At 53.9% G+C, this 20,009-nt stretch overlaps 1 protein-coding gene across 2 annotated transcripts; it reads left to right on the top strand.

Moving 5' to 3' along the window:
* Positions 1–2,787: 2,787 nt before the first annotated feature.
* Positions 2,788–19,490, top strand: GDPD2 (glycerophosphodiester phosphodiesterase domain containing 2). Of its 2 annotated transcripts, none has more exons than XM_055817745.1 (16): positions 2,788–2,912; positions 11,377–11,525; positions 12,684–12,787; positions 12,861–12,954; positions 13,198–13,257; positions 13,626–13,724; positions 14,112–14,205; positions 14,654–14,799; positions 15,284–15,366; positions 15,911–16,061; positions 16,612–16,827; positions 17,627–17,778; positions 18,150–18,297; positions 18,519–18,601; positions 19,051–19,079; positions 19,382–19,490. In XM_055817745.1, exons 2-16 carry the CDS (start codon positions 11,412–11,414, stop codon positions 19,432–19,434), a joined length of 1,626 nt encoding a protein of 541 aa, XP_055673720.1. In that variant the 5' UTR covers positions 2,788–2,912; positions 11,377–11,411; the 3' UTR covers positions 19,435–19,490. The 2 variants fall into 2 exon arrangements, with proteins under 2 accessions (XP_055673720.1, XP_055673719.1); XM_055817744.1 differs by lacking the exon at positions 2,788–2,912 and adding an exon at positions 8,245–8,804.
* Positions 19,491–20,009: the final 519 nt, after the last annotated feature.

Raw genomic sequence — 20,009 nt, 5'->3', positions numbered from 1 at the left:
CTTCATGCTGAGCTATGCATATTCTCAGTTCCTCATAACCATCTGTCTGTAACTGTATCTGACAAGGCAAGCAAATGCAAGTACCTGAAGCAACAATCACCTCCATCCTATAGCTATATGATGCCTAATGCAATGATGATGTACCATCTGTGACGGTAGCTCCAAGTATGACAGCTGCAAACAAAGCAGCATTTTTCATCTCAATATCCATTTCAACCACTGAAGGTCCCTCCCAGGACTTGCTCTGAAAACCTTTTTCCAGGTGTGCTTCTTTTCCTCCCAGGGCTGGAAATAAGGACTTTAGGCAACAAATCCTCCCACATCAGCATCACTCTGCAGTGATCAAGAAGGCAGAGCACCCTCTTCATAAACTTCACAAATTCTAAACCCACCATGCACTTTTAAGCCATGGACCAGCCCAGTTCTGCCAAACAAGAACAGAACCTCTTCCAAGCACTCAAGCTCCTTTTTAAAGTAAAGGTAAGTCCTGTGAATAGTTGTTAGATCTCTGTATAACTATCTTACCTAGTGATCACTTCACAGGAATGCCTAGAATTTCTTAGTATTAGTGCATGTCTGCTGCAACACAGGAGACAAGAATTACAAGTCTGTTTTCATTTCTTAGTGTAAATTACAGTCTGTTCTGGACACAGGTTCAAATACTTAACAGCAAAAACCAAGAATAACTTCACAAAAAGCATAAGAAGAGATAAACATTTTATCATAAGCTAAGCTGTGAGGGAAAGCAATAGGCACGTCCTTTAACTGCACAAGCTAGTTAACTGCATGAGCTTTTCATTTGAGTGAAATATAAGCAAGCTGGGAAAAAAAGGACCAGGAAAAATAACAGCCATCAATCAAGAGGTACAAGTGCCAAACAATGAGTAGTTGTTTGGAAATCACCCAGAAGTTCAACTCCATGCCTGGGTACAAGGTGATCTATGGTAAGCCATCAATTAACACAAACGAAAGAAAGCAGAACCAAATAGGCAAATAAGCACCTAATAGACAGACAGCTAGCCAATGTACAACTGAAAGCTAGCCATACTTCAGAAAGCTCAAAGAGCACCTTAAAGAGATATGCAAATGATGAATTAATTGTTTATAATACTCCAAACTGTTAAAGTAGCTAAGCAAAAAAAATTAAGCATGAAGTTCATGATAGGTAGGCATTAGAGTCATACCTGCCTATATATCCTACCCATCTGAATCCACCAAGTTCCAAAAAAGTACACATGTTGTTTTAATTACCACTACCTCCAAAGTTACTATTTATCTAGTCTTAGTAACATCTGAATCTGATGTTTTTACAAACTCAAAAGCAGAACAACCTTAGAAGTATGACTTCTCATTCTAGCTTTATTTCCAGTCATCGATGGAAACTTAATAGAAACAAGCTGGTGGGCTTCCAGATAACCTGGGAGCTACTAAGCTTAAACAAAAGGATCACATAATGCCTACTTAAAAATCACTTCCTAAGCAGCTAAGAATACAGCTCCAACAGAGATGGCCTATACATACATAGACTCAAGATACTACAAGTTATTTAAGCTGTTAATACATTCCCACAGTACATTCTCTTTGCTCACTGGAAAGGGCATTTAACTCTTCTAAAGATTCAAACAGGCACAAGCACTTCAAGCTGGCAGCAGAGAAACACTGATTCTGGATAATTACCTGCACAAGCTACAAGACCTAGCCCTAATTTGCCAGAACCAGTCATTTGCAGCAGGTCCCTCAAGTAGAAACCAAAGCACTGTTGTGGACAGGGATTTGGCAGCCTGGGGTTTTTACACTTTGAAGTTCCACCTTACAGCTGAGCCTCTCCACCACATTCAGAAATTCAGTTTTCCATTGTCAGAAAACTAACAAAAAATAACCAAACAGCTTTCTACTATGCTTTCTAGTAACAGAAACTCTTCATCAGAACAGGTCAGCCACTGTTAAACTTCTCCATGCTGTCAGCCACTCCACACGAAAAAGCAGCAAGTGTCTCTTACAGCCTAGGCTCCAGGAAAAAAAAAAGTTTCACAGGAGGCAAGACAACAGGTTATACTTACACTTTTGTAACATCAATGCAAAAAAAGCACCTTTTTTTTCCCCTCTAACCAATACATTATGTCAAGAAAAAGTTACCTTTACAACCACCTTCTGCAGTCTGGAAAGCAGACTTGCTTCCCCCCTCAAAAAAAAACAAACAACCTTTTGTCCATAAATATTGACTATGAGAAGCCACAGGCAGCTAGATACCAAGTCCCAGAGATACTGATTATATAGCAACTCTGAGAAAACATAAAATAAAAAATACAGATATAGACCACTAGCTAGAAATCCCCCACAACCCTTTGTACTAGTTAAAGGCTCAGGAAGCAGATTCAGATGCAAGTTATGAAAATAAAGCCTTTGTACATACTCACAGCAGATACCTATAACTATCAAGTAAGAAAAGAGACAGTACTAAGCTCTTTTTTAATTACTAAAACATTTTAGCTCCATTAAACAACTCAGTAGAGCCTTTAGCCAAAGATACTTATGACTCAAAAGACCTTACATCAGTAAAAAAAAATAATAAACTGTAACTGAACATGGTCAGGGAATTATACTTACAGGGAACAAAAAAACACTAAACTAATTACTCCAGACCCAAAAAATTATCTTTTCAAATAAAAACTATTCCTCAATTACTAATGCTACATACTAGTTTTACTACAACACAGCTATAAGCCCAGCCAGCTATGAACACACAGACACCACCACCCCATCAGATTACTCACTACTCCCTAGCAAGAGCCCTTTATATAAACCTACCCTTAGCACAGTGCTCTGGAGGCTGGTCCTATAAATTTGGCAATGGCAAACAGCTGTTGCTCATATTTACTGAAGAGTTTGAAACAAGAAGCTGTTTCTATCTGGTAAGTGTGCAAGTTTGGGGCCTTTTTTGATGGTTGGTGGGGGGTTTTTTAGCATGTAAGCTAATAGCTTGTAGTAAATGAAAAAATATGGGGCTCAGATAAGTTACATCCATAGGAAGGTTGCTTTTATAGAAGTGCTTGATATAAATGAATTGTCTCCTGTAAGACAGCAGGAAAGATTCTAATAATTCTGCGAAGGTATCTGATAGTAACAGCTTGTAGGTGTTATAAAGTAGGAAAAACGTGGTAGCCCTACAAGTAAAATATAAGTGTTACTGGTTGTAGGGCATCATGATTCTCGGAAGTGTTATCTATCTTCAAATAACCTATTTGAGAGTAAGGCAGTGATACTGAAATAGATATGGAATAGGACTCTGTTTTCTCTTTAGATTTATAGAGGGGATGGAATCCCATGGCTGATAAGGTTAGTAAGGGATTGGAAGTGGTATTCCTTGAGCAAGGGCTGACTTGAACCTCTGTGTTGATACTTGAATAGAAAGCAAGTATTTACAAGTTATGTGCTTAGGAGCTTGGGCTGTATAGGTGCTTGCTCTAGTTTGAGAGTCGAGCTTTCCTTTGTCATGTATTTAAGCTCATTTTTGATACAAATGCTGATTCAGAGCCTTACCCTATCTAGACTCCCGTCAGCTCCCCAGTAATACTGTAACAAAGTATGTGGTTTAGCAGTAACATCAGTGAGCAGTAAGGACTTCATGGAAGGCTTCTGAAACAATGAAAGAAAGGCAGCTTAAACAAAAAAAAAAAAAAAAGTCTCATAGCATATTGATCTTGCAGCTGCTTTTATATCCTGAAAGGGAGCGGAAATACTGTTCTACAGTAACTATAACTCTGAACAGAAATTAGAGATGTATTAGGAGCAAACACTCCATAACAAAGGCTTATCCCAGAGCAAAAATAATGGTGTGTCTTAAAAGCTAGTAAACAAAAGAAGGCTAAATACAAAAGTTTCCGTAGTAGAACAACGGAAGGGAGTGGAAGATAGGATGGTTATAGACCATCTATGCTTATAGACAAGGGAAGTACTTTTTTTTTTTTTTTCCTGGAAAAACCACAAATATTGGTCAGAAAATAACATAAACCACTGATACAGCTCAAGTATGTTTTTCAGTGTTGTATAAGTGGAACCAGCTCTGCAGGGTATCAGTGTTGTTGCATTCAGTAAGTTATGCCTACATTTTAACTTCCAGTAAAGCTAATTATCCCTGTAAAGGAAACAGGCCAACTAGAAAAACAGTTCTGCTATAATTAAATTAGTTAGCTTACTTTGTAGATTATATAAAAACCAAAAATATGTGGTTTAAGATGCAAAATTGCATGTGAGTATACCCTGTGAGTATCCCTTCTATCATAGCTTAAATGTAGCACTTAAGATTTGGCTTTAGGTTTGTTATTGTGTGGTTTCAGTTAAGCATGCAATGATAAGACAATTAGGAAACGGCAAATGATAAACATCTTCAGATTCTAAACTAGCTCAAGTTCCAAAAAGAAAAAGCTGTATCTGGACAAAAACAATTCAGTCATTGAAATCATCAATGATATATAGCACGTAAATCTTATAGGATAGATCTCTGATAGAAATATCAGAATCTGGTAACTATTTTTTTTTTTAATGAAAGCAAGATTTTCCTGTTTGAACACTTTTTTTCAGAGAGCCCCAGAAAAGTCTTCTTTGCCTTATTATCAACTTTAGATATGTCATGACACTATGTCTAAAAAATAATTTCTTAACTGTATCTATACAGTTTAATGCTTACTGAACAGATTATTTTCTGCTTTTCTACTGTGCTTTTCTAAAAGTCTGTGTTCTCTGTATGTGAAAAACTGTATCTCCATAAACCCTTGAGGGGTGTTAAGATTCCTATGAAAACAGTGGGGCTAAATGCTGCATTGGTACAGTGCCCGATCTGAGATGTGCTGTTACTATGCAGCTTGAACTCTTAACTCTTTAGCATTTGATCCTCAGAGCTCCTATCATTCATCTCAATTACAACAATGAATGATTAGCACTCCTGAAAATCAGCCCCATGCTGTTTTCAAGTATTCAGGAAATGAAAACTATAAGGACCACCCATGAAAAGTTTGGGTCAAGTGATTTGCCTTGTATCATACAAACGCAGTGGTAAGAGCTGAAATAGATACAGTTCATAGAGGTTTTTCTCATGCTGAACGATAATCTCACAATCAGCATTCCTGATCTCTTTAACTGGCCTGCTTCTGGGGGGAAAAGAATAATCTCTGATCCAAAGTTTGTTCACCACAGATTTTAATTCCTTATAAGCTTTGGGCATTTAGGAAAAGTAAACCTAACCACTAGGACCAGTGTCATGAACAACACCCTCCCTTAAGTAGGCATTTTACCTTTGGAGTAGTTCTTTCTCACAGCTTAACTTCTTAATGTGCCTGTGCAAGATAGCTTCAAATTATAGCAAGCTCTATATTGCTGCAGATTATCAGCAAGGATTTTTAGACTCATGATGGAGAGATCTTTGCCTTGGCCTATCGGTTTACGTAGGTCAGCTACTAGCTGGGCTGGAAGCACAGTCTGTGCCACTGGCTTTTAAAGTGCTGACAGCAGAGGAACAGTGATACGCTGATTTTTGTTGCTGTCCATTACAAGCTGAGAGTGTGTCAAATAATGGTTACAGAAACCTGTGTGACCTTACACTTTTATCCCACGTCGAGTCCTATGGAGGATTGCATAAAGGGAGAACATTCCCTAAAACAGTCAAAATTAAAAGCCATATTTCTTGTCAATTACAGACGCTATAGTGAAATACAGAAGTAATTGAAACAGTGGCTTAATCTTTTTCTGAAAAGACTGGTTTGTAACCAGTTCAGCTGACAACCTAACATAAAGCCATTAAGTCACTTCCATATGTTGAAAATGCCTTCTCTGCTCCCCAAGTTAAAAATCTAGGGAGGTAACTTCAGCTGAGCTGTAGTACACCAACAGAAGTTTCCCTGCTCACTTAAGACAATTCCTTTGTGCATTTGTTTTTATAATTTTACCGGAATTCAAAAGAACAGATGAGACTGTTCACAAGTGAAGGCAGGGCACAAATCTCACATACGGCAATGCAACACTTGATGTTACGCTTGAACCGATTCAACTGTGCTGACGGGGATGTTATTTTCCATCTTCCCAACTAATTCTGGCACCCCAGAGGCCACGGTGATACAGTTGTAGAGGCAAGCTAGCTTGACAATGCGTTCTGGTTGTTAGCTTTAACTGTTCAACTGCCCTTTGGCTCCTGGAGGTCAGACAAGCACCTGAGCTGGCAGAGTGCCTAGGATGGCCCTGCTCACAGCAGTCTGATGGCCTCGGCTGTGAAGCATCCCTGCGTTCCTTCGTTCTGCTCCTGTGCGGTGACGCTCTGGCCTGTGCTCCTGTGCTGTGGCGGGCTGAGGCAGCCGGGGCCCGTTCCTTGGTGGGGCTCACCGAGCATGGAGGCGGCACAGGGCGGGTCTCCCTCACAAAGCAGCAGCTCGGTGAGCCGCTGATTCCTGTCGTGTGGACATCAGCTACGGGAAGGCCTCACAGTGCCGACAGAAGCAACCTAGATGTCCCCAAATGTCACCTCTATCAGAGTGATCGGAGCTACCTGAGGCGACAGGCAGCTCCCGGTGAGGGCTGTGCTAGCCCCCGGCCGAGGCCCACCTCCGTCGCTGGGGACCCCCAGCCCAGCCGCCCTCCGGCGCCCCCGCAGCTCCCCGCGGCCGGGCCCGCCTGAGGCGACAGCGCGGGGCGGGGCGCGGGGGCGGCGGTGGCAGCGCGGGACAAGGGCGCCCGCTGGCGGCAGCGCGCCCGCACTGACCGGGCACGGCTGCGGCGGCTGCCGCCCGCCCGACGTGCCAGCACTCAAAATGGCTTCCGCCCCTTACGGGCACCGGCCCGACGCCGCTGCCCTCGCTCAATATGGCTGCCTCCTGCCCTCACGCGGCGAGGGGGGGGCGGAAAAATGGCTGATGCTTCCCACGGTGCTGAAGACGGGGGCTCACACGGGAATAGCGGCCCTGCCGCCGCTTCCTTCTCTGTAGCTGCCCGTGTCCGGCCAGGGCAGGACCACACAGCCTGGCCGTGAGCCGGCGGCGGGACCGTAGAGTGCGGGGTACTGTTCCGGAGCGGCCGAGCCACAGCGCCGGCTGCAGCGCCCTCTGGTGGGCACAGGCGGCCTCTGCAGGCGGCGAGGGCTGCGCTCCTGCTTTTGGCGGGGCTCCCCTGGGGAGGGCCCGGGGCGGCCGGGGCGGCCCCGCCCCCTGCGCGGCGCCGCCGTTGTCACAGTCGGGCCTTCAGGAGAGAGGGGACCCCGCTGCCAGTGCCCGGGGGGGGTCCCTGGAGGAGCAGTCGGCCCTGCCGCTCCATCTGCCCGTGGTGGAGGGGTGCCTGTCCCACCAGCTTTGCGTTGCACCCTTAAAACCCACAGCACTTGGCTCTCCAATGCCCCCTCTTCGCATATTGCCTTGTCTCTTTATCGATGCTCAGGTTTCCCCTCCCCGCTGCCGAAGCTGTTTCTTGGCTTGAGTGGTCCTTCACCCCTCCTCAGCGCTTTGCTTGTCAATCCCTTTACAACCTGCAGCCCTCTCCCCAGCACTTCACCTGCAATGGCCGGCGGGGCTGTGCTGGGGCTGGCAGAGCTCGCAGGGTGCGGGAGGTGAGCCTTGCTGCCAGCTGCTCACGGCTGACAAAACTTGGGGTGCAGGGCTGCTTGCTTGTCCCAGGGGCGTTCCTGGTCACTGCAATGCTTTCAGTTTACTCCTTCAGGTGTGAAACAATGGGTTACATTACACAATCCCTCCTGCAGAGTTCCAGGCCCTCCACTGAATACGGCCTTACGGATGGACTTGATCAGCACGTTTTATGGAGCTGTTCAGTGATTTGTGCCAAAGCCGTTAATAACGGTGTGGCATTGGATCGGCTGTGCGGTGAGTTCTGGGGTGCCTGCCTAGCCTGGCAGTTGCTGTGCCACTGCAGGATGCCATCAAGTCCCTGTAAATCAGCTTTCTTTGCTCCTTGGCAAGTGGGAGATGACAGGGGTCCCCTGAGATCCCACGTGATGATGGAGCAAGTCACTGACATGGGAAGGTCCGAGGACCCATCCTAAATCCTGGCTCACCGCGGGCTGCACCACTGCTGAGACCTGGAGCAGAGGGAGCAGGACAGAGCTGTGCCATGCCACAGAGAGCTGGGGCGATGGAGAGCGTTGCCTCATCCATTTCCAGGAGGTATCAGGCCCCTGTCTTAGGGCTTCCTTTCACATGCTGGTGCAGCAAAGTTCAGACGCGTTGGCTCTGAAGTGTTCCTCCTGGCTCAGGATCAGAAACTGCTTTTACCTCTGTGCTTCTGCCTTCGAAGCGTGACCCAGTGAGCCGCAGATGGTGGCCCGGGATGCATCTGTCCCAGGCATCCTCTGCAAGGAGGGGAAAATCCTCCCTTTGACAGAGGGGCTCCCACAGCCCTGGAAGCCCTGGCAACGCACGAAGCCGTGCCTCGCCTCCCGTCCCGCTCCGGGCGCTCTCCCTGGGGCCTTAGCCTGCCTGGAGCGTGGGCTGCCTGCAAACTCGCTGAGCCGCGGGGCGTGACGCCCCCCGGGCCCCTTCTGGGCTCTCCCAGCGGCCGCCAAGCGGCAGCCGCGCCGGGGTCGGTCGGTGGGGCACGAAGCCGCCGGCGGGAGCCCGCCCTGCCCGGCCCTGCCCGGCCCTGCCCGCCTCCGCGGCCTGTGCAGACCTGCGGGCGGGACCGCCAGCACACCCGGCGGGGTGGGAGCGGGGGCGGCGGCGCGGAGCGGGGCCGTGCCGCGCAGGGAGCCCGGCCCAGCGCTACCTGGCCTGCCGGCGGCCCGGCTGCAGGGACCCGAGGTCGGCGGGGAGCAGGTATTGTACCCGCTTGGCTGGCTGCCCTGCGGTGGCAGTCCGTGCCACGGGGACTCTGTCCCCTGCTGCTGGCAGTGGCGGGGGGGGGGGGATTGTCCCGGTCCTGCGTGCGGGTGGGGGGGCAGGACGGGGGCTGCCCTGCTGTGCCCGTGCTGTGGTGTGCGGGGACAGGGGCTCTAGGGGTGGCTGCATGGGGAGATGGGGGGGGCTGGGCCAGCCTGTGCTGCCTTTGCTGGTTTTGGGTCGCCCTGTTCTGCACGGTGACCCAGGAGCGCTGCCCTCCGTCCTGGGAGCCCAGGGGACAGGTAGCGGGGCTGGGCATCAGCTCCGGCCGGCCTGCCCGGTGGCATGTAGCCCAGGCTGGCTCGGCTCAGTGGGGACATGGGGATCTTGCTGTGCCCATGGCCACCTGGTTGTCCTGTGCCAGCACCCCTGGGGCACAAGGGGCCCTGTGGGGCTGCAGGTTCATGCTGCTGTGTCAGTGACTGTAGCGATGGGTTTGTGGACCCCTGCAAGCCACCGGTGTCTGCCACACTAGGGCTGTTTGGTGGGAGCTGAGGGAGGGCTCCTGCCAGACCCCCCTGCTCCTGCTGTGCAGCTCCCCCCTGGAGCCAGAGCAGAAGCCGAGCAGAGTCTGCTGTGTGTCCCAGAGCTGGGACCTGTGCCCCGTGCAAGGCTGTTGCACGATAGCTACTGGTCCCACCGCTGCAGTCCCGCTCGGAGCTGGGGAGCAGGGTGGCATTTTCCCTCCAGGTAGCACCGCTGGTGTAGATTTGTGGCCAGTCCTGGCAGCAGCAGCCTCTCAGAGCAGCAGAGCGCTGAACTTCAGCTGGTGCCCCGAGCTGTTCCTGCTGTACTTTGTACCCTGTGTGGGAGCCAGATGGGGAGGTGGCGGGGTTTCCCTGAGCAGCTGCTGGCACTGTTGCTCTGCCTGTGTGAGCAGTGATGAGAGGAGAGGGCAAGTCTCAGGGGATGCTGGCTGCTCCCTTGTGGAAATGGTGCCTCTGCTTCTGGTGATAGCAAGGGTGTGAGCCTACAGCCAGAGCCCCTGGGCATCAGGGAAGGAAACTCTGGTCCCACAGCTTCCTGCGCTTGTGTTAAGGCTGGCGCCTTCGGTCATAGCTGCTGATCTGGTCCCTAGAAGACAGAGGGAGCAGCAGATGTGGGTACCACTGTACTCCTCGGCATCCTCTGCCTTGGGTGGCTGGACCTGCTGATGGCAGCCCCCAGAGCCTGTAGAAGCTGGCTAGGCAGTTTAGGGGTCCGGCTCTTAGGCTGGTATCTGGCTGTGCATGCCCCAGTAGCCACTGCTCTTTGTGGGTCTTGAGGAGACTCTGTACCCCAGCACTGGAAACCAACATACTGGTGGTGGTTGGGAGCAAGGTGTGTGCTGGGGTGCTGCTCTGTCACAGGGGGGGAGACCATGCTGACCTTGGCCGTAGCCAGGGCATGGCAGAGCCAGTCTGGTGTGGCTGGCTGGGGCTGGAAGGGCCTGGCCTAGCTCTGGTCCCCCTCCCCAGGGCCCAGGTTGGGATGGGGCACAGCCCTGCTAGGCACACCCTTGCCCCCAGCACTGGAGAGGATGTGGCTTGGGAGGATGTGGTCAGCTGGCTCCTGTACCTGGCTCAGCGATTGCAATGAAATAAGTGTGGCTTAATCTGCCGGGTGATGGTGTTGCATGGAGTGCTTGGCCTGTTGGGGAGGTTGGGATGAGCAGGAGGAGCAGCTTCACAGTACGGCAAGCAGTAATAAACATGGGGTTTCTTGGGGTGGATAAAAGGAGACTTTGTTTGGGGCTCCCCGCTTCCTCCAGTCGAGCAGCAGGAATCTGGGGACCACAGCAGAGCGTTCTGGTCCTCTCCCCTTCCCAGTGCATGGGGAACCCGGTAGTAGCCCTTCAGCCAGCTTGGGTGCCTGTGACTGAAGCAGTGGGTTTCCTCCCCTAACTGCCACTCTCCTCCCTCCCTCCCATAGCACTTGGACCAAAACCCATCTATCGGCTGCTCAGCTGCAGCTCCTCCAGCACCTTTGGGGACCCCGTGCTGTATGAGCCAAGCTGGACGGCTGCCAAGATAGTGCTGCTTAGGGAGGAGGATGGGGACTTCCCAGGCTGTTGCATATACCCCTAGCTACGCAGCAGGAACCCCAGGCTGTGGCACTGGGCTACGTGATCCTTGCAGCTGGGCTGCTTCGAGGGACCCTGGGTGCAAGGTTGCATCGAGCTGGCTGGTGAGGCTGCCAGTCCTTGGAGCTCGAACACAGGCAGAGTGCTGAATGCTGGGCTGAGGAGCAGGTTCTGCTCTCTGCCAGCTCCAGGCTTGCTCTGGCTCGTTAAGTGAAGGGTCCCAGGACAGCCTGCTGAACAGGTTGGGCTGCACCGTGTGTTCCCGCTTTCCCTGGCACTGTGCCTTGCCTGGGGACGTGACCAGAAGCCCTGCTATGACCCTGGGCTCTGGGGCAGCCTCTTGCCAGGGTACTTGGACCCAGGATGCCGCAGCGCACCATCACCATGGGGCAGGGGGTGCTGTGTGTTGGGAGGTCTGTGCCAACACGCAGTGTGCATCCCCTACAGGACGCCTGATCTTTGGCCTGGGACAGCCCGGCGCTATGGCAGACCCCCCTGGTTGCTGCCGCCCCTGTGCCACCTGCCTGCTCTGCCTCTACAGCTGCCAGTGGATCACCGCCAAAAAGGAGAAGAGAAAGGGGCTGAGAACCACCAAGGTGATACCACGGGTGATGCTGAGCTGGGGCTGGCCAGCCCCTGCGTGGGAAGCTCAGGGTGGTGGCTGGGGTGGGAAGGGTCTTGGGCTGGAGGGTTCAGCCCAGACACTGGGCTGCTGACCCCTTGCCGCTGGCCCTGCTCCGCAGGACTGAGCCCCCGGAGAGCTGTGGTGCTACCTGGCACCCTCCCTGTCCAGGGACTGCCCTAGCCTGCAGTGGTGGGAGGGCAAGCTGTCTGATCCCACTGGGTGACAAAAAGGGTAGAGCAGCACGCTGGCAGCAGCGAGGCTGAGCTGTGGCTGTCCCTGCCTGGCTGAGCGTGTGGCTGTGGCAGGGCTCGCACGTGCCTGGAGCAGAGCACTGTGCTCCCTGGGGGCTGAGCGTGGCAGGCAGGTCCTGAGGCACTGAGTGCCTGGCAGGGCACGTGGGAGGCATGGCTCCTGGGCTGGGTGCTGCCCCCGCTGATGGGGTGCTGGAAGGGGGTGTCCCTGGCAGTTTGTAACCTGGGAGGGGTGAGGCCCTGAGATTCTCTGAGGTCTCCAACTCCCATGGGAGTGGCTGTGCTGCTGCATGTCCCATCTTGCCTGGAATGTATGAGCTGGTCTGGGCTGCTGGGTGTCCTGCTCAGCACCTGTGGCACCCCTCACCTCCCCACATAGGCAGGGCTAGGGGCTGGAGACCCTGAAGTTGGACTTGGCTTCGGCTGGGTAGGCAGGAGCAACCTGCAAGCTCACCACTGCAATGGCAGCTCTGAGGCACAGCACCCATCGCTGCCCAAACCACAGATCACCCAGCTAGAAGGAAACAGGACCTGGCTCCCTGCCCCTTCCCATGTGCGAAGTCCTAGCCTGCTCCCAGGGGCTGCTGAACGGGAAAGGAGGCAGTCCTGCCTCAGGGGCTGTCCTCCTGCCATAGTTAGCTTTTCAGCTCGTTGTAGGAGCTGCCGGTCCAGCTTCCTGTAGCGTGGGTCCAGCCAAAAGAACCCTCCTGGGGAGCTCCGTTCCCTCCCAGCTCAGTGCCTGGATCCATGAGACCGGTGCCTGCTGTGACTCCCTGTGCACCCTGCTGCAGGCTGGGTGCTCCCCAGCAGTCCCAGCAATGTGGCCAGGGGCTAGGTGCCCTGCAGGTGTGTGCATAGCTGTCATCTCTGGCTTTCAGTGTGACTGCAGCTGGTTCCTTTTCCTCTTCTGTGTCTTCCTCTTCACACTGGTGTGGCTCTACTTCACCGTCATCATCCTCAATGACTTTCACAACTTCAATGAGTGAGTAGGATCCCGCATCCAGTCTTGGTCCCCGTGTCCCACCTGCCCCTCTGATAGTCTCCTTTGCTGGCAGGTTCATCTTCAAGCAGAGGAAGTTGTGGCTAGACTGGTCCCTGGTCCTGCTCATAGCTACGGCCGTGCTGATCACCTATTCTGCTGTGCTGCTGGTGAGCCCTGCTGATCCTTCCTGGGCTAATGGGGGTACGGAGCTGTGCTGAGCACAGGCTGGCGCTGTGCCCTGTGCAGAGCCAGGTGGAGCCCACAGCATCTGGCTGGCTGGAGCTGTGTCAGCCTAAACATAGCCAGAGACCCTGCCTGTGTCAGTGGGTCGCAGTTCCTGTGGCTGAGTCCTTAGAGGGCTGAGGCGTGAGGTACAGCCCATCTCTGATGCCTCCTTGTTCTTCTCACAGGTCCTTGCTTTGTGCTTGCAGCTCTGTGGCCAGCCCTTGAAGCTACACTGGCTGCACAAGGTGAGAGACTAGGGGTGCAGGGGGATGGTGCCTACTCTTGCTGTCCTTGCACCTTGGGAAGCTGCGACCAGCCTACTGGGGCTGCGTACAGCTGCTGTGACCCCACAGAGTGGCTATGCATCCTTGCTCAGCTGGGTTGCAGCTGTTAGTACCCCAGCCACACTTCTCTGGGATGGAAATATTCCCCTCGCTCAAAGCATGAGTACAGAGCTCAGCTGCAAACTCAGATGGGCAAAGTGGGGTCCTGAAGCTTGGATGGGCTCAGGAGGACGGGATGAGGACGACTCTGCTGGCCCTGCCAGGGCAGAGCCCAGCTGGCCTGCAGGGTGCTGTGTGCTCCCCTAACTGCACTGTATCCTGCCCCACAGACCCTGCTGATCTTAACTGCCCTGTTGGTGGCTGCAGCCTTCACAGGGCTGGGAATAAAGTGGGCGGAGGAGTGGAGAAGTGCACGCATCTCCCTGCAGGTGAGTCACCTCGATACCAGAGACTCCCCCGCTGTACCCAGTACCTGGCATGTGGGTATGAGCTGAAGGGCGGTGACTGGAGTTCCCAGCGTGGCTGTGTGCCATGAGGGTTAACTCCCTGCCATTGACTTCTGCTGCCTGGCCAGGCAAGGTGCTTCTCCTGCTCTTGCAGTCCTGCCTGGAGCATCTGCAGTCAAGGTGATGAACGGGGCTGGACCAGAGCAGGGAGTTTGTTCAGTCCCCCCAGGAGCTTGTCCTTCCCTCCCTGGCGCTGTTGCTCTTCCAGCAGTACTGGCTGCAGTGGCAGATCCCTGGCATTGGAGCATGTGGATTTTTGGGACAGGGTCTGGGCTGGCGCCAGCTGACACCCTGCCTTTGCCTCCCCAGGCAACAGGTCCCTTCCTGCACATTGGAATCCTGGGAGGAATGACGCTTCTTGCCTGGCCCCTGGCCAGCTTCATCTACCGTACCCACAACACAGGTAACACCCCTCCAAGGTCTCCACCTCCCTCCTTGGCTGGTACCCTGCTTTCTACCACCCAGCTGAGCAGCACTGGTGGCAGAGTAGTGTACAGAGAGCACTGGTGCAGTAGGAACAGGTCCCCAGTTCTCAATGTGGTAGTAAAGCCTGCGCTTGGTTGCTGCTTCTCATGCCCAGCCCTTTGTGCAGCTTCAGCCTTCACTGCTTTGCTGCTGAAGGACAGCTATGGATGGCAGACTGAGTCCTGCAGAAGTGCTGGGATGGGGTGCAAGGACATGTAGTGGGCCAAGAATAAATTTGCAGTGTGTTCCTGAGGCTGGGCATGCAATGCCTGACCGAGGGCAACCATAACTTAATGCCAGGTGAAGCAGCCTTGGCTTATTCCTAACAGTCTGCAAAATACTGCCTCTTTACCTCACCCTTCCATCTTCTCTGTCTCTGCCTGGAGGTCTCAAGGTGTTTCTGCTGCTTGTGTACTGCGCGGTGATGATCGCACTGTATCTGGCTCCCCTGGGAATCACCTCCCCTTGCATCATGGAGGAGAGCCAGCTGCCCCCCAAGCCAGCCCTGGTTGGCCACAGAGGAGCACCCATGGTGAGTGACCAGCACCGGCGGCATCCTGGCACAGTGGTTAGGGTAGATGGAGCAGGCTGCTTTGCCTGGCTGTGCCTGGCCATGGGGCACCAGCATATCAGACTCCTGGTGCTGCAGGCCTGGGTGAGCTCTGGCCAGCCCAGTGGAGAGGGGTCTCCACATCAGCCCGGGCAGCACAGTGCTGGAGGATGGGTGAGGAGGGTGCGCATAGGAGCCGCAAGGCAGAGCTGTTTGCTGAGCGCTGCTGGAGCAGGAGCAGGTGACTCTCAGCAGAAAGCCTGGCTGCGTAGTGTGGGCTGGGGGGCAGGGACTATGCAGGCCCTGGCTGTCCTTTTCCATTCCCCCACCCTACCAGGATCACCCCAGTCTCATTGTGGTTGCCCTAGAATCTAGCTGGGTTGCTGGGTGCAGCCAGGCAGGGTGGGTGCCTGCCTCCTGCCCCCTCCTGTCCGTGCACTCTGCACTAACACTCTTCCTTTTCCAGCTGGCCCCTGAAAACACCCTTATGTCACTGCGCAAGGCGGTGGACTGTGATGTGCAAGTCTTTGAGACAGACGTCATGGTGAGGTAAATCTGCAGCAGGGACTCGGAGGAAGGGGTCTGTGCATCCTGGGATGTTACCTCCCACATGGGACATCCTGGGAGCACTTGGGGAGGACTCATACAGCCTTCGTTTGAAGGCAGCCCTGTGCAAAGAGCTCTGCCATTCCCACCTTGCCAGTGTGGGACTGGTGCCAGCTTGCTGTTCCAATGATCTGGGAGAGGTACTGGGTTTCTGTCTTCCCATGCAGGTTGTCTTCCAGGGCGTTAGGAGCGAGGCACCATCAGGGAGGGGCACTGCTGGAACACAGACCCTGGCTCTAGTTTATCTCATGTAATCCTGCTATGGGGGACAGCTGTTGCACTGAGCAAGGAACTGCTTGGTTCCTGGCTTGGTCTCTAGGTGCTCTTTGCTTTCCAGACACTCCCTTTTTTTGTGTAGAGGACCACAAGTAGGCATAAGGCTGGGGGTTACCCTAGCAGGGTGGCTGGGAGGGGGCAGAAATGCAAGGGCAGGGATAGGAGACAAAGAGCTTGCAACACTGGGCTTCCCTCTCTGCTCCTTTGCCAGTGCTGATGGGGTCCCATTCCTCATGCATGACGAGGAACTCACCAGGACCACCAATGTGCAGGCTGTGTTCCCCGAGAGGGCTGCCCTGAACAGCACTGCCTTCAACTGGACAGACCTCCAGCAGTTGGATGCTGGCACCTGGTTCCTAGAGGTCAGGATGCCCCAGGGGGTGGCTGATCAGGCATGGGTGCATTTGTGGGTGAAGCATGAGCCCTGCCCTGGGGAAGGCTCCCTCTGGAGCACTGGTTGTGGCAGACACCTGGACAGGGTGCAGAAGCACTTCCACACCTGCACAAATTCATTGGGTGTGGTTGTGCCCCAAGCTGGGGTTTGTTCTGACTCCTTAGCTGAATCATGAAGGAGGCTGGTTTTGTACGTTTTGTGCATTTGCTCGGAGCTGCACAGCCTGCCTGGGCTTGGAGGCAGCTGTGGCAAGGCTCTTCCCAAGAGGTGACTAACCAACTGCTGAGCTGCTCTGATTGCCCACAGGTGGTGGGTCTGCTTGAACTGTGCTGTTAGTGGGGAGAGGGGGAGAGGTGCCCTGTGGATGTGCAGCAGAAGGATCCCTGTGCTTGTCTACACTGGGGAAGAAGAGGAGAGGCCAGTGTGGGAAACTGAGAGCCAGAGACAGGCACCAGTTTGGGAGGTGGAAGCTTACAGGGAGTCTGCCTACGATGGCTAACAGTCTGTCACCCTTGCAGCGGAGGCCGTTTCCAACTGTGCAGAGTCTTTCTGCTGGCGATCGCAACCAGGTGACTAAACAGAGGATCCCATCCCTGGAACAGGCACTAGAGGCAGCCAAACAGAGCAATATCTCAATCATGTTTGACCTCCGGCCTGAGAACCACAGTGACTACCAGAGCTTCGTCAATGCCACCCTGGATGTGATCTTACAGTCAGGCATCCCACTACAGCAGGTGAGCTGGCCACCACCCCACCGCTGCCAGGCCCTCCTGTCACACCCCTGCCACCCCATATACCACGTTCCCATGTGTGATCCCTGCTGGGGAACCCTATCCAGGTGTAGGGCGCTCTAGGTGGGAGAAGTTGCCAATAATTGGGGGTTAATGCCTGCAGCTTTAGACCCCTCCAAGTAACCTGGTTCCCCAGCATTGGTCACCCTGGTGTGTAAACAGTGACTCAGTCTAGGGAGGGAACCAACAGTGCTAGCAAGAGCAAGAAAACAAACGTTCAGGCTTCACCTCCCCACGCTGTGCCACACCTCTCCCTGCAGCTCTTGGACTCGTGCTGCAACCTCCTGTGTTGCCTTTGCACTTCATCCAACCTCTGCAGCACAGGACACATGCTGCCCTAAGGGGATAAATTAGCACCCAAATCGCTTTCCCTTCTTGGCTTTTTGGGAATGTAGACACAGAAAAGACATACTCTAGTGCTGACCCAAGGTGCATTCTTGCTGCAGAGTTGGAGCCAAAAGGATGCAGTACTTGATCCGTTCAAGGACCCAGAAGGGATGCAACTGCTGCAGCCTGCTTAGGCTGCAACTGCTTTCTCCACTCAGTAGGCTCTGTTGCGTTTGCTGCTTAGCTGGGGCAAGCTCTTAGGAGACTGTCCTAGCTGAGATCCTCATGGAGGAGGGGGGCAGGAAGCAGCTGGCTGAGCAGGCCATGTGTGCCTGGACCTGCAAGGAAATACCAGAAAGAGAGCAAGCTCTCTGGAGCACCTCTCCTCTTCATGTGCTCTCTGGCTCTCGCTTAGGTCCTCTGGCTGCCGGATGGATTCAGGGAACAGGTCAAACAGCAAGCCCCAGGCATTCAGCAAGTTTACGGCCGGAAGAGACTCCAGAATGAGAAGGAGCCACTACTGCATGTTAATCTGCCCTACCAGGACATGAGCTCTGAGGAGATCAGGTGAGAGCCCTGTGCCCAAGAGCCTGGGAGCTGTGGGGCCTGGGCACTGTCCCAGCTCTGTCCCAGGGGGCCGCAGAGGTGAGGGCCAGCTGAGGCTGAGTGCTGGCGCACTGCTGGGAAAGGCAGGGGGTGTGCTACAGCCCTGCAGACAAGCGCGCCTTATCAAGCAGGGCTGGTGCAGGCGATGGAGCTGGCTGCAGTCCTCTGCCTTGCTAGTAAACCTGCCCTGGGTCTGGCTCTCCAGACACTTGCTCCACGTGGCTGCAAGTGCTGGATCACATCCCAGATATATGGTCCTCTCTGGCTGTACGCTGAGTGTGCTGGCACCCTGCTGTCTGCTGCTGGCTCTGACCACAGCTGTCCCCATGCAGGCAGTACCGCCAGGACAACATCTCTGTCAACTTGTATGTGGTGAATGAGCCCTGGCTGTTCTCTGTGCTGTGGTGCTCTGGGGTGAGCTCTGTCACCACCAACGCCTGCCAGGTGCTGAAGGAAATGAATCGCCCTATCTGGCTGCTTGTAAGTGACTGTCCTTCACCCTGTGCCCCAGGCACTTGTGTGTTCCCTTCTGCAGCAGCCCTGGGCAGCCAACTGCCTTGAGGGTGGTTTTGCTCAGTGCTCTGCTGGCATGGGAACATGTGACCCTGCAGAAGGGACTGAGGGCATGGCAGGCTGGGCTGTGCCATGCCACCAGCATACCACCCTGGCTGGTGTTCATGGCTCATCTTGTTGCCTTGCAGCCCAGCAGCACATACCTCATGATCTGGATTGTTGTAGACTGTGCTTCCTTCCTTGTCATTCTCTGGGCTTTCGTCTTGCTGAAGTAAGTTTGGTCCCTTTCACCCTCCGATGACAGGTCTGTTGGGGGAGGCTGTAGCGTACCCTGGGCGGCTGGTACATACCCAAACCCAGCCATATCTGCTGTCACCCCACCCTGGGCTCAGCAGACAGGAGAGGACCCCCCAGGCTCTAAGTGAGACAGCAGTGTGTGGAGGCAGCTTTTATCACCAGGCTGCAGCTAAAAATCTGGCCTGACCCTTCCTTGAGGTGCTGCATGCCTTAGTTCACGCTTACTAATTTGCTCTGCACCCCAGGGCATGGTGGGCTGGGACTGAGGGACCTTGGCCCTGCTCCTCTACTAGTGCTGCAAGCACCAAGAGCAGATCCCTATGAGACTGTGCCCCCTGTGGGGCCCTGCAGACTCCAGCTGGGAGCTTGGGGGAAGAGGGAGGCCAGATGCCATGCTAACATTTCTCCTATTCCATCTCCTAGGAAATGCTCCCAGAGAAGATGGCCAGTGGGTGAGTGTGCACAGATGTGAGCTCCCCTCCCTCGGAGCAGGGCTGTACCTGCATGGTGCTCCCTGGCAGGCAGGCAGCTTTCTCCAGCTGAATGTGACAGAGCTGTTTGGGGTGGCTGGGGGAGGGAAGGGAATCCCAGCCCAGGGAGTTCCTGTCCTGCCCTTAGCAAACAGCCCTCTGGGACAGCGCTGGGGAATCCCATGTTCCCCAAGCCTCCTTAAACCTGCTTTTCAGGTTGCTCCACCTGTCACTGCCCGATGGTGGCTGCCTGCAATGACTTTTTTTCCTCTCTGTCTCCCCAGAGTCTGAGACAGATGTGCTGCTCACAAAGATCAACAGCTTGATGCAAGAGTGACCCTCCAGCCTGCATCAGCCATGGGGAGGGGCGGCCAGAGCCCTGCACAGCTCAAGGCCAGCTTCGAGGCTCCTTTCCTTTGCAGACTCCTTCCTGAGCATCCCATCTCCTGTAGCCTTCCTGGCTCCTCGTGTGGTGCACACCTGCCCCCAGCTGAAAAGACCTGGAACTGGGTTCACAGTTCCTACCGGCAGCGCGGAACTGGAGCCTTTGCAGGGGTTTCCTAGGACTAGTTCACACCTGAGGGCTGAGTGCTTAGCCAGCGGGTGTGGGGCTAAGACCTTCAGCCCTGGAGTTTGGAGACTTAGTGGGGATTTGAGTTGCTGTTTGGTGCAGGGCAAGGGCAGCCTCTGCCTGTCAGCCGCAGATCTGCAGCCAGTGATGGGAAACCTTGTTTAAATTGCTGCTCCCCTGGGGGCTGCCTTGCCACATGGCTTGAGGGAATAGGAAAGAGGGTGCGAGGTGCAGGGGTGGCTTTTCACGAGATGGAGGGGGAGCTGAGCTCTTTGCATCCCCTATGCTGGATGCAAGTCCTGCCCCTGCTGGCCTCGTGCTTGCAGGCTGGGCTGCTGGTA

This window comes from Falco peregrinus, chromosome 13, assembly GCF_023634155.1.
Source record: "Falco peregrinus isolate bFalPer1 chromosome 13, bFalPer1.pri, whole genome shotgun sequence".
Taxonomy (NCBI): Eukaryota; Metazoa; Chordata; class Aves; order Falconiformes; family Falconidae; genus Falco; species Falco peregrinus.
Note: the sequence above shows the minus strand (reverse complement) of the source record. Positions and strands in the feature narration are given on the sequence as shown.